At 38.8% G+C, this 14,098-nt stretch overlaps 1 protein-coding gene across 1 annotated transcript in view; it reads left to right on the plus strand.

Moving 5' to 3' along the window:
- Positions 1 to 13,879, plus strand: part of Mthfd2l (methylenetetrahydrofolate dehydrogenase (NADP+ dependent) 2 like) — a 106,405-nt gene extending 92,526 nt beyond the window's left edge. Inside the window, exon 8 of the mRNA XM_042257620.2 lies at positions 12,555 to 13,879. Coding sequence (XP_042113554.1) covers positions 12,555 to 12,667 — 113 coding nt within the window. The 3' untranslated portion in view covers positions 12,668 to 13,879. The remainder of the gene's footprint in view (positions 1 to 12,554) is intronic.
- The last annotated feature ends 219 nt before the right edge of the window (positions 13,880 to 14,098 follow it).

Below are 14,098 nucleotides of genomic sequence, written 5' to 3' on the forward strand. Positions count from 1 at the left end.
TTTAAGAATGTTTTACTATGACATAAAACAGTTTATTCAAGAATGGAAGTATGATGTAAAAACTTGTAAATTTGCCCCAGGCGCTGGAGTCTACATTTGGAGTTTTCAAAAGAACATACACTAAACAGGAAATGGCTCCCATCAAGGGACGATAAATCTTAGAACTAGAACTCCATCTGGTGAAATGTACCCCTCAGAATTGCAATCTCAGAGGACACAGGGCAATGAAGCACTTGTTGTCCCTCTAAGAGACTACTGGAGATGGGACCAAACCCTTCATCTGTTTTCTCTCCTTCTAGAATGTTCTACACTTGAAACCTCAGAGTTTTCACTTCACATTCTTTTTTTTTTTTTTTTGTCATTAGCTTTTCCTAAATGACTGCACTCTGGAGTCGGGCTGACTTGGGTTTGAATCCTGGCTCCCTTGCTTAAAACAATTACGATCTTAGGTAAATCACTTTGCCTCTCTGAGACTTGATTTTATCGTTGAAAAACTGAGATCATCATACCTGTCTTAGAAAGTTGTCCTGAATATTAAATGAAATAATCACCGTACACGAGCTAATTAACGCCTGTGAATTGCTGAGCACACAGCAGGCTGCAAGCAGTATTCATGATTCACCTTTTCATTCCCACTGTGCTGATGATCTGGAAGCCCATAACTCTGCACTTGAGTTACCATTGCCTTCTTCACTGATTTTCTGTCCTCAAGTGTCTCTTTGGTTTAGCCTGTTCTTTATCCAACTGTCAAAGAAATCAACCTGGATGCAGTCATGACTATTTCTGTCTTCTTCAGGCTACCTTAGAATGCTTAGCTGCCGCCAGGCGGTGGTGGCACATGCCTTTAATCCCAGCACTCAGGAGGCAGAGCCAGGCAGATCTCTGTGAGTTCATAGGCCAACCTGGGCTATAGAGTGAGTTCCAGGGAGGGAGCAAAGCTACACAAAGAAACCCTGTCTCAAAAAAAAGAATGCTTAGCTGCCGATTTCTTTTATACTATCATGGGTTTTTATTTAGTTGATCCCAACTAAACTATTCCTTTCTAGTGTGAGCTTCTTGTCCTATACGTTCTGTATTTCTACCCACACTAAGTTTTAGTCTTCCTGTTTATGCTCTTATGCATCAAACAATGCAATCTTGGGCATCTGATGCCTGGATCCAGAAAGGAGGGTAGTGGTAGAAAGACTCAAGGCTCTAGGTTCACTTCAAGAACCGTTTTTATTTTCCCACTGCTGTTTCTATATTGTTTAGCTAGCTACTAGGGATAGCATTGCAAGCAGAGCTTGGCAAATAGTTTCTTTGACCCCTTATCTGAGTTCTTCTGTATTTTTTTGCCCTTGTGTCCGTGTTTGCACTGGAGACATTCCTCCTAGGCTTTGCCACATGCCTAGAGTTTTCTGAAATCTCATTACCACATCTGGGTCAAGAGTTGTGCTTGAGTAAGAAATTGAGGACCATCTGGACCCCAACACCCCTCTCCTTCTCATTTTGCAGCACCATGGTGATATAATCAGCTCTTTCTTGGTCTCTCAATCATCTCTGGATTATTTGAATGCAGAGCCAGCCTATTAGAAGCAATAAAAGAATAATAACAACTAATACTAAATTTATCATGATTTTAGTAGTCTGATTGTATAAAATAATAAAGGGATTGAGACATTGTACTTCACAATTCATCTGCAAACTGTTGGCCAGTGACTATTGACAAAAGAATTAGAATTAGAATATTCTAATGAATATATTTCTTGATATAACTGTCCATGATCCATAGTACAGCTATGTTGAGACCATACTCCATTGAGATGGTTCTTAACCAATTTCTATAGATATTTATATTATCACTATAGGGTAAAACAGAGATACAATATAAGTTAATTATAATGACAATCAATTTTAATAGCTTGACTTTGGTGCCCAGTCTAATCAATGCTATCATCCAGCCTTTCTGGAAAAAAAAAATCTATGTCTGTTTTTTCTTGAGTTCTTTCTATCCCTGAAATTTTCAGCCAGCTCATTGGTAAACTGAGCTGTTTGTATTCCCTGCTGGAGAGCCAACACTCCTACCATACTAGCAGTTAGGCTTCCAATAAGCATTAAGATGACAGCAGTTATCAACCCTATAAAACTTCTACTTTTATTACCATCAATAACTTCCCCCAAATAACATTTATATTTTTCTAAAGACCATTTTTTCTTGTATTTTTGTAGGAATGAACAGGAAGGAGGGCTTTAATATCATGAACGTAGAGGTGATGGTGTTATTAATACATTGAATAATTTGACAAGAAGTAAACAATGGATGGTACAGGGTGTCAGTGCAATGAGAAGTTTGGTCTATAGGGTGAGAATTAGAAGTGACATGCAGTTTACATGTGTTTGAGACTCAGCAAAGTGTCCTTGGGTTACCAGGTTGTCGATTTCTTGTGCCAGTTAATGGTTCAGCTTTACCAATCCTGTTGGGATCCAGAAAAGGCCTGTAGGAGAAAGCACACATGTGGAGCCCAGTTCCAAGTTATGAAGAGAACAGGATCCAGACATAAGTTGGGTCTATGAGAAAGTTTACATAAAGTCATGAGTTTGGATACAATTTCTTTTTTTTTCCCTCTGTGATTTCCAAGAAATAATTTAAAATGTCAAAGGATGTGTTTGCATTGCTTTAACAAGTTACTACTGTGCAGTTAATCCCATATTCCCCCTTTGTTGTTTATGTGTTTGATTTTTCTGTAATAAATGAACTCATTCAATTATGACTTGTCCTTGGGGATTTTAGAAAATGCCAGGAAAGACATGAATTTTCCAAAGTTGACAGAAACAGATAAAAGTTTAGCTCTATAAGCAAGACCGTTGTCTGATTTACTTTGTTTTGAAATCTTCAGTATCCAGAAGCAGTTAATAAGTGATAGTATAAAGCTCTTGAAAGCTCAACGTGCTTGAACCATAGCAAAAATAAAGCCTGAAAACTCATCGGGATAAACATGAACAACTTTTAAAGGACAAATGAGGCTTAGTTTTTTTTTAACCTGTGTCTATGATGGTTTTAATTGCTTTTCTAAGGCTTTAGTTGCTGGTACATAAAACTGTTATACATCACTGTGTTAAACTTTGAAGTGTGTATCATCTTGGAGTCTTATCTTATACATCTCTTACAGACCTTACTCAGACACTTACAAATCATATAAATCTTCTAATTCTTTTTTTTTTTTTTTTTTTTGGAAGCACCTAGCTATCTTAACCTTTACTATAACTTTTTTCTTTTTTTGGTCAGGGTTTTTTTGAGTAGCCTTGGCTGCTCTGGAACTCACTTTGTAGATCTGTAGATCAAGCTGGCCTTGAACTTATAGAGATCTGCCTGCTTCTGCCTCCAGAGTGCTAGGACGAAAGGTATGCACAACCATTATCTGGTTCGCACTCTTTCTTTTTTCTTTTTTTTGTAAATCTGGAAACATCCAACCACTGTATAAACCTTTTACCTTTCTTCTCCATCTGGAAATACCCAAGCATGTTAACCATTGTATATAGATAGATCCTTCATTATTAAATATCTTTATATCACTTTTTTTTTACTTTTTTATAATTAGGAATAGTCATTGAAAAGATAAGTTTTTGTTTTTGTTTTAATCATCAGCACATAAAGGAATAGTACAAATCAATTTTAAAACCAGTAACAACAACCTGGTAGTTTTGAATTTGTTTGCTCACTGGAACCTGTTTGTGAGTTTACCTATCATGGGAGGAATTCCATTAACCCTAGAAAATGGCAAGGCCTAATTTCTGCATTCAAAACACTTAGAGGCCCAGTCAGGATTTATATTTTCGTAAGTCAACATATGGCTATCTCCTTATTCTCTGTCCACAGCTTGTTGTAGAAGGTTAACACAGTCCATGAAGATCTTCATAGACTTTTGCCTGGTAGTGGAAGAAGCCCCTGAGTGTGTTTTCAGATTAGGGACTTTCGTTTGTTTGTTTATTTATCTATCTATTTATTTACTTACTTACTTTAAATCCTGTGGCAGAGCCTGTGAGCCAGTTAGGAGGCTCTACTGGTTTGTTTATTAATCAATTGAGGCCTGATAAGTAATTGACTATGAGTATTGAATATGGATGGACTAGGCAGGCAGCCTCAGTGGAGGAGCTGACAGAGCCCCGTTTGCTGCCATAGCAGTAGGTATCAGGACTTTTGAACTGTCTGATGAAGACAGGGCCCCAGACAAGGAGGTCCCTCCCACAGGAATGATGCACACCTGTGTGTCCAAAGATTAGTCCATCCATTGAATTCTTCAGCAAGTATTGCTAGAGTTTGTGTCATGCTACTCGCATTATGAATATGAGACATATAACCATGCAAACACTAAATAAGCCTCCGAAATTTATACTTTTTGGATATGTCAGAATTCATTTCAAGCAGATTCTTTTGATGCCTCCTAGTCCTAAGAGTGCCTTCTACCACATGGGGAGCTAAGAGAATGTTTCTACTTTCTGAGGAAGCAGACCTCTTTTGAGCTATATCCTGTTTCCAACTCAGTTGTTGGTGTCATTCACTGAAGTTGATGGTATGATTGATCAGTCTGACTTAAAATATCAGCTTTTTGGAGAACATAATTATAAGATCACCCCACGGTCAAACTTTACTCTAAGGGAAGACCTAGTACTTTAACCCAAAGATGATAGGTCTCAGGAAGTTGAAAAACTGAGGTTGCAAGAGTAGTTCTCTGGGACAGACTGTATTTATGGTGCTTACAAAGGTCATCTATAAGAGCAGGTAGAACCATGGAGGTCACGATGAGATCTCTGTCATCAGTGTGCTGACTGTCTCCACTGATGCTCACAATGAATACAAGGTAGTCATTATGAAGTTTGGGTCTTTGAAATAAAGCGAATCTCCAAAGACATTCTAGTTAGTATGATGTCTTTGACATGAACTAGTCTTATTTTTTATAGGAAAGCATTAAGATCAAAGTACAAAAACACATTCACAGGAACAATGGGAATGTCTGATGCCTTTGCAAAGTTTTCTTACACTATGATGAGATTGTTTGTGTAGTTGTTTCTCAGCATCCTAAGACACAATTACCTATAAGGAAGACATTTATCTCCTATTCTAGGTTGATTATGGTAAGCTCCTGAGATCAAGGACCTGCCAAGAGATGTGGCAGACTCTCCAACATTTTGAATAGTTTCTTAGTTCACTGCTGATGGCAGTGTTCAGTGCCTGAAGGAAAGGGGAACTATAGGAAAGGAGAGAAAGGATTGTGAAAGATGGCACAAGATGATCATGTCACCAACTGTCACAAGGACACTGTGAAAGGGAGACACTATTGGTCAATTCCCAAGCTGTCAATGGAAATATCATAGCAGTGTTTAAACTCTTGTCAACCAGCATCAAAGTGTGATGACAGCTGACAGCATGCATGGCCTGTGAGGAGGCTTTGTTGGTGATGAACAAGTTCACAGACAGTAAGTTTGATTTATCCAAGCAACTGGGTTGCTATATGGCTCCATTCAATGTTTTCTAAGTGGTATGACTAGCATTGTTTTAGGCATCCACATCTATGAAATGTCTAGCCAGATACATAAAGATTTGGTCTAATATGAAGAGGGAAGGAAAGAGAAGGGGAGAGAAGGGAGAGAGATGGGAAGATTGATGAGCAGCTGTCTCACAAATATACATTGAAAAGTAAATTGGTGAAGCAAGTCCATGTATGTCCAGCTCACTAACCTAGAAGCCAGCTCAGTCTGTATAGAAACACAGGCCAGAGTTTCACACTCTTCTGCTCCATTCTAGGCAAAGAATCCCCTGTGCTCTTCCTTCCCCTAGGATAATCTGACAATGAATGTATATGTAGAGAAATGAAGTCTATGTAGAAAACTTGTGGGAACCTTAAGAATCAGGGAAACAGGGGCAGGCAAGATGACTCATCAGGTAAGTGAACTTGCTGCCAAGCCTGAAACCTCTTAAGTTTAATTCCTGGAACCCACTTGGGTAAAGGAGAATGGACTCTTCAAGATTCCCTTTGGCTTTACATACCCACACATGCAATCATAAGTAAGTGCACCCTTTCTCTCTCTCTCTCTCTCTCTCTCTCTCTCTCTCTCTCTCTCTCTCTCTCTCTCTCTCTCTCTCTCTCTCTCTCACACACACACACACACACACACACACACACACACAAAGTCAATCAATCCATTGATCAATAAAATGTAATTTAAAAAAAAGAGCCAGCAACCCAGATACGCTTAGTACATTACCTTGGCTATACCTGATCCTGTTGCCATACAAAAGTTCAGTGGAGAGCCATGTGCAGAAGAACCCCTGCTCTCTGCCTGCACACGCACCTAGTCATCATTTTATAACACCCATGTGAGAAAGTGGAGTGGCTCTTTGTCACCTCCTGAGTCATACTGTTTCTCCAGTCCTGTGCCATTCAGGTTTTTCTGGTTGTCACTCCTGCTCTTCGTTTTCCCGAAGCTTGTCTCCCCTTCATTACAGTGGATATGTTTGAGAGGCCATGCCTAAGCAGTTTGCATTTAGAAGCATGGGAAACTTCCCTAACCATTTAATTTAGACAATTATATCTGTATACTAGGAAGCTGAGATTCACATGAGGGAAGCCAGACGTTGTTCAGTGTTGCTGCTTTTAAAGTTAAGTTGCTTCTAAAAGTCTGCTGTGGCACTGTTGGGAATCTAACATCGGCCACAGGGTGCTTCTTTCAAAATGTCAAACAAACTAGAAAGAAAACCAACCACAAAAGAGAAACTCATGGCAATAGTTTCTGTTGCTCCACCCAAACACAGGTTTTTAGGGTACACATATATTCTTTCTCTCCAGGACATAGTTTTCATAAAATATTAGCAGGGTCAGTTCTGTTTAGATACATCAGTTTTCTTATTGAAGGACCATGGAGGAACACAGTGGCACTGAGGGAAAAATTCACTACCTGGCAAGGACCTGGAAAAAGATGTCCAGATGACATCTTTTCAATGATAATTTCGATTCCTAAGTGCCAGTCCTGGGAACTGGGACCATAAAGTTTCCAGAGGAAGTAATGACACAGAAAACACAAGCCAGAGACACCCTCTCATGAAGCATGGTTGTGGCTGCCAAAAGGGTAGTGATCACATCCTTCTTCCTTTGTTCTAACTCAGTTGTTAAACAGTGCTTTAACATTCCTTACATCGCTCGCCATATCCCTTGTGAGTAATCTCTCCACGCCCTGTGACCATATGTCACCCTTGCATTTTTTGGAGGCACATGCATGGGCTGAACACCTAGGATCTTTCATCACCCCATCAAAACTTCCATTTAAACACAAGGGACCTTTGCTCCATACCTATTGTTCTCACTCTGATACTAAAAACAGTTCTCTTCAATAAGGATAATGGGAAGGATTATGAAGCCGAGCCTGTACCCATTCTTCCCTTCAGAAATACTTTAGCGATTGATTTTAGGTTATATTATAAAACTAGTGCTCTACAAACCAACTGCCTCTTCCATATCCTCTCCTGTAGATACCTTTTATCCACAGATCAGCAATTCCTGTCTTCCTGTGGGATTTTCCAGATTCAAGCGGCTTTCCACCCAGGAGAAGTTTTTCTTCCCCTCTTGATTGCAAACATGGTCTCCCTTCCCAGAGCACCAAATGATCTCTGTATTTGTATTTCTCACATGGAAAAGTATGGCCTACCTGTGCCACATCTGTATCAGGCTTAGGAAGGTCCTCCAAACACATTCACAGTGCCATAAACACTTAACCTCAGCACACACCACAGCCATCAATTATTGCTTCAGTAATTGCATTTTAAAAATATGTATCTCTATAATAAGACTGTGAGTTCCAAGGGTTAGTAACTATGTCTTACACAAGAGAAACTTCTGTGACTCTATCTGGGCCAGTTTGTAACATGTGTAGGAACAGTAATAATCAGATATGGAGATAGGACCAGAGGACACAAGATCTCAGTTGCCATGATGAATACTTTTTACTTTATCCTAATGTTAGTAACAGTTCCACAAATGTCTATGTATGAGGTGATCAGATTTGTTTGAAAGAGTAAATCTGGCCACACGTGGTGTGGCTGAAATGGTAGATGGGACGCCAGCTATTGCTATTGTAGACTATAAAAAGTGGCCACATGTTTCCCGTGTCCTGGTACATCCCCTTTGCAAAGTAACTTTGCTCCTATTCTTATCACACACTTGAGAGTTTAAGCATGATGGCGAGACATGATTTGGCCAATGAGACATTACCATCTGTGATGCTGTAAAGGTTTCAAAACTGCCTGCCCACTGGGGTTTGCCTAGCAACCTGAAGCTGCTGTATGATAAAATTCTCCAAACAAGGAATCTCTACCTCAATCCAGCTTTAAACTGATAGCACCGTTGTTCCTATGGGAAACACTGCTTTTTCTACAGTGCCATTGTTCGGCACTTCAGACTATGAGACCGTGTAACAGAATCCCCCAGTGGGTGGGGGAGGAGCAGCTGGAGTTTGACTTCCTTAGACGGGATGTCCTAATACACTGAGGACTTGCCTTGAACACTATTCTGTACATTTCATGGAGCAACAAGTAAACAGTTAACTCAGCCCAGGGAGCTGATCAGCTCTACTGATGTTTCTACTAGACTGAGGAGGAAGAAGAAATGCTCACCAGGTGGAAAAGGGGAGTGGGGCATGTTAGAGAGGGTGGGCGGTATAATTCATGTTCTTAAGTTCAAGGAAAACTCTAGAAGTTACTTTACAGCATCTGAAGTTTTGTAGGGAGATCATTCAAATAATTTGTTATAATTAGTGCTTTTCCTGAAACATAATCTTATTTTCAAGAATTTGCCTTTATTATCATTTCTATCTAAGCCTCATCCCCAGGTCACATTGCACACAGATAAAAGAACTTAACAGGGATTTTATTTGCTTTAATTGTCAGTTTCAATAACTCTAAAACTATGATGATTTTATGGAATTTAATTTAATTTAAATTTTGTGTGTTCTTTAGTGAATCATGAAATTACTGATCAATCTAATACCTTATTCTCATGCAGAAGAGACTTGATATTTCTCTTAAACACATGCACACATATGACCCCAGTTTTAGAATCACAGTAAGTTAATCTCTGATTGAAGTTATTGCTCTATAATTCTTCCGTGTTTCTCTGCAGTGAAGCATAGAGAAACCCCCAACACACACACACACACACACACACACACACACACACACACACACACACACACACACACACAGAAATACACACAGAAATACACACAGAAATACACACAGAAATACACAGAAACACAGTATAGACAAAGGTTTCTTGGGTCCCCCGCAGTCCTGTGGCACATTTATAGACTAATCACTCAAGGCTTATATTCATTATAACTGTTCGGCCATTAACTCAGGCTTATTACTGACTAGTTCTTACACTTAAATTAACCCATAATTCTTATCTATGTTTAGCCATGTGACTTGGTACCTCTTCTCAGTTCTGCCTTGTCATCTTGCTTCCTCTGTGTTTAGTTCATGACTCCTGACTCAGCCTTCCTTTTCCCAGAATTCTCATCTGCTTGCCTCACCTGTACTTCCTGCCTGGCTGCTGGCCAAACATCATTTTATTTATCAACCAATCAGAGCAACACATATTCACAGCGTACAGAAAGACATCCTACAGCACTTTCCTTTTTCTTCTAATCAAAAAGGAAGATTTTAACTTTAACATAGTAAAGTTACATATAATAGAATAGTTATCAAGCAGGAATTACAGTTACAATATCTAGTCCATTTGTATTTGGCAAAATTAAAGAAAATATCCTATCTATCCTAAATTTATGAATCTAAGGTTTCATATCTAACTTATCTTTTATCATAACCAAGGAAAACTATAACTATCTAGTCTTCAACTGCATCAAAGACCTCAGAAGGATATAATATTACCTAAATAAACAGGAAATGCATTGTAAGCAACTTCCAAAATTCTGGAAATGCCTGGACAGTTATCCTAAGTTTCTCTGCAACATTGGGGCATCCATCTTCAGCCTATAGGCCTAGACTCTCAGTCACTTTTTCCTATGTCATATAGAATGTCTGGTAGTCTCCTCTGTGAAGTAGGAACCTGAAGGACCATTCCATATAATTCTGCAGTGAAGCATAGAGAAGTCCCCAACACACACACACACACACACACACACACACACACACACACACACACACACACACACACACACACTCTGAAAGCATCTTCTTTATAAGCAGGTGCAAGCCTGCCTGCTCTTAGGGAAACAGTCAATGAGAAGTTGTTCTGGTGATCTTAAATCACCCTCATTAAATCACCCTCTTCTAGACATGATCAGGGAAGATGCATTTCACAGTATCAAGCATGGCCTGACCTTATAACTTCTCTTATGACTAATCTAATCTCAAACCATCTGTGGTACTCTACAAATATATAGCTTATGATAGCCTTGAGATGGTTATGCAAAATTATCATTAGAAAATATTTATTATTTAAGAAACAAGGTCTTATTTTATTGTCCAGACTGGCTTTGAACTTCTGGGTGCAGGTTACTCTCCAATCTCCGCCCCCTGAGTCTTGGGACTACAGGTGCTACTTCCCTTCCCAGAGGAGCACTTTTCCTTTACCCACTGACATCAATACCCAGTGTCATTTGCTAATGATTCCTCACCTAAAAGAGGTGTTCCTGTTCCTTATGTAAATAGACCATAAACTACAGTAACACCATCCTACAACATATAAACTTATTTCTTCTCAGACACAGCCCCTCAGGAAAGTGAAATAAAAAAAAAATGACAGGGAAACCTAATAGATGTGTTTAAATCAAATTCATAATTGCTTCCTTCTCATTACTATGTACAAACCTTGCCTCCACGTGTATCCACTTTGTTTCAAACATTAAAAAAAATTGAAAATAGTGCTTGGATGCTCAACTGTATTTGCAACAGTGTTGTTTAATCTTCTTCTGCCCACTGAGTAATGTGAAGAAACCCACGGATGCTGATAAAGTCTTGTTGACTTTATCCAGGGAAGTCCTAACCCAAGACAAGTGAAGATCCCCATGACAAATGACAGGCAAGACAGGATGCACATGTGTGGTTTCCACTAGCAACCTGTGCAAAAAAAATGCAGATTCTGAGCTAAGCTGTATTGCAGGTGTTTCATGCAACAGCTCGTCCCCATTCCTATCCCTTCACACAGTTCTTATTTTTAGCATGAATGCAATCCTGAGTATGTGGTTAAAAAAAAAACAATTTGCAAGAGGAAGATGGTGAGACAGAGGTGACCGGTGGGTGTTGGATCTGACATCCAAGGAAGAAAATACCTATACTGCTTGCTAAGCTGCTGTGTGACTTAAAGTGTAACATGTAACATACTGTGAGTGCCGAGAATAAGAAAGTAGGAAAATCAATATGTTGCAGTTGCTTCCACAGTGTTTCTTTCTTTCAACATCTCATTCTTCATTGCTGTCCCTTCAGCCACCTGGGACTTTTCCATGGTAACCCAGCTGGGAAGGGGTGCAATTGTGGAAATACAGAATTTTTCAAACCTAGTTCTGCCTCTGTCAAAGAGGAGAGGGATGAGTCCCTGTATTCCACCTTCCTGTTGTCACTAATTTCGTATATTTTTTACTTAGTTAGATCACAAATCCTGGAGCTGTCTCCTTCTCCCCAGATCAGGTCACATCCTCCTGAAGACTGGCAGGCTCATTCTCTCAAGGCTAGCTGCCACGACTAACCTGCAGCTCTCAGAGCCACTCTCTGTCTGTCTCTGTCTCTCTGTATATCTCTGTTTCTGTCTCTGCCTCTCTGTTTCTCTGTTTCTCTCTCTCTCTGTCTCTCTGTCTCTCTGTCTCTCTGTCTCTCTCTGTCTCTCTCTCTGTCTCTCTCTCTCTGTCTCTCTCTCTCTGTCTCTCTCTCTCTGTCTCTGTCTCTCTCTCTCTCTCTCTCTCTCTCTCTCTCTCTCTCTCTCTCTCACTCTTACTCTCCCATAATGATGAACAAGCCCAGCAGCCCCTGATGACCAGTCTTAGAGCAATCTTGAAATACGCTTAAGACCTCCCTGCCCTGTGACTCCTGGCACATGGCACATAATCTAAGTCAGGTTAATGTGTTCCTACTTCAGGGCCTCATCATGACTGCCTGTAGTTGTGTGAGTAATGTTAACTCAGCTTCCTTTTCTATAAGCCTGCTTTTTTCTACAAGTTGTAACAAGAATGACAGGTAATCACATTGATAACAGCTTATTGCTTTTGTTCATATAAAGCTGAAGCATGGAAATTGAGCTTATCCCTTTGTGTCCACCACAGATATCATAGAATAAAGTGTGTGTGTGTGTGTCTGTGTGTGTGTCTGTGTGTGTGTCTGTGTCTGTGTCTGTGTCTGTGTCTGTCTGTCTGTCTGTCTGTCTTTCTGTTTTCATTGTAGCCTATTTCATCTTATAAATGATTGGAGGTTTATAACATTATGGGTATAATGGGGAAAATAGACTATATAGAGTGTATTCAAAAGATGGTATTAGATACATTTAAAATTAAGAAATGTTCTGTCTCCTCAGCTGTTAAGAAGAAAGCCAGCTATATCACTCCAGTGCCAGGAGGTGTGGGACCCATGACCGTGGCCATGCTTCTGAAGAACACACTTCTGGCTGCCAAGAGCATCATTTACTAGGTCACACAGGAGAATACAAAAAAATGAATAGTGCTGCTTATTTATTTGACAACAGGCAAAATTCTTTCTATTTTACTACAAAGCTATTTATTTCTACATTGTATTTATTTTTTCATCAGTAGAATCATTGTAGAACTGATTATTTACACAATTCTATGGATTTCTTGCTAATAGATTTTGAGTTTTTAGAAAAAACAAAACAATTACAATGATAATTTTGGTAACAGTTCTTTATTTTATGGATATTTGTTCATAATGTTAAAACAAATGAAGAATTCATATTTAGTAAATATATTTTTGACATAACCTAAATATCACATACAGTATGTTTTCAATAACTGTTTTGCCAACCAAATGGGTGCCATGTAAACTGTAATTTGTTATAACTGTGATTTTTTAATATAGTTCATATTCTAGGTTATCTGTTGAAAAAGAGCTCATTTGTTAAGAGGAAGATAGAATGTTGAAAATGAAGTCTTAATTTCAGTTATCTCCTGGCATATCATAAGGCAATCCTATGGAAAAACTGATGTTTATTTAATAAATAAAAACTATTTAGGCAAAAACTGTTATGCTACTTGGAAACCTGAAAAATGATTACTTGGTGTAGTAGAAGGGCATGGGTGTTAGGCTCCCACATTATCTATTTCACTGGTGCAGTATAAGACTATGTGGTTTCCATATTGTTCATTTCACTTCACTGATGATAACAGAAAAATCTCATAACAAATGAGTGTACAAAGTCAAACGAAAGTAATTTCCCCACAAATATCAACCAAATACAATGCTGATGCTGCATGTATGAATCTGTCATTAAAGAACTGTGATATATTTATTCACAGGAGCAGAAATCTGATAGAAATATAATGCTTTTTCATTTTGTTAAAATTGATCCTTGAGATATAACTAAAAGCTAGTCTTTATGCACACATTTCTTCTCTTTTCTAGGATAGTGTTTGGTTACTAACACAGATGCTATGTTTCTAATTCAATTCAAATTGGGAAATCTGTGTGACTGTTAATTAAAGGCTATTGAATGACTAGATCCATATAATTGGTACTAAGGTTTCATACCCAGATCCCAGTATATTTATGTACTAATAATGGTCCTTGTTCATTGCATGGTTTTTATTGGTGTGCCTCTTGATCCTTTTTGTGAAAATAGACTAGCGGTTTATAATAATATTTCAATTGTCCAATAAAAGCAATTTGAAGAAGAATTATAGCTATATTCTTTTATTAAGATAGCTTTAAATATTTTGGTGTGTGTGTGTGTGTGTGTGTGTGTGTGTGTGTGTGTGTGTGTGTTAGGGGGTATGAGAGAGAGACAGATCAGGCTTGACAGCAAGCACTTCTACCTCCTGAGAGGTCTTACCGTTCCTGTTAGCTGTTTATTACATTCTGGTTTTAGATTTCCCAAACATGAAAAAA

This window comes from Peromyscus maniculatus, chromosome 10 (genome assembly GCF_049852395.1).
Source record: "Peromyscus maniculatus bairdii isolate BWxNUB_F1_BW_parent chromosome 10, HU_Pman_BW_mat_3.1, whole genome shotgun sequence".
In the NCBI taxonomy this organism is placed as follows: domain Eukaryota; kingdom Metazoa; phylum Chordata; class Mammalia; order Rodentia; family Cricetidae; genus Peromyscus; species Peromyscus maniculatus.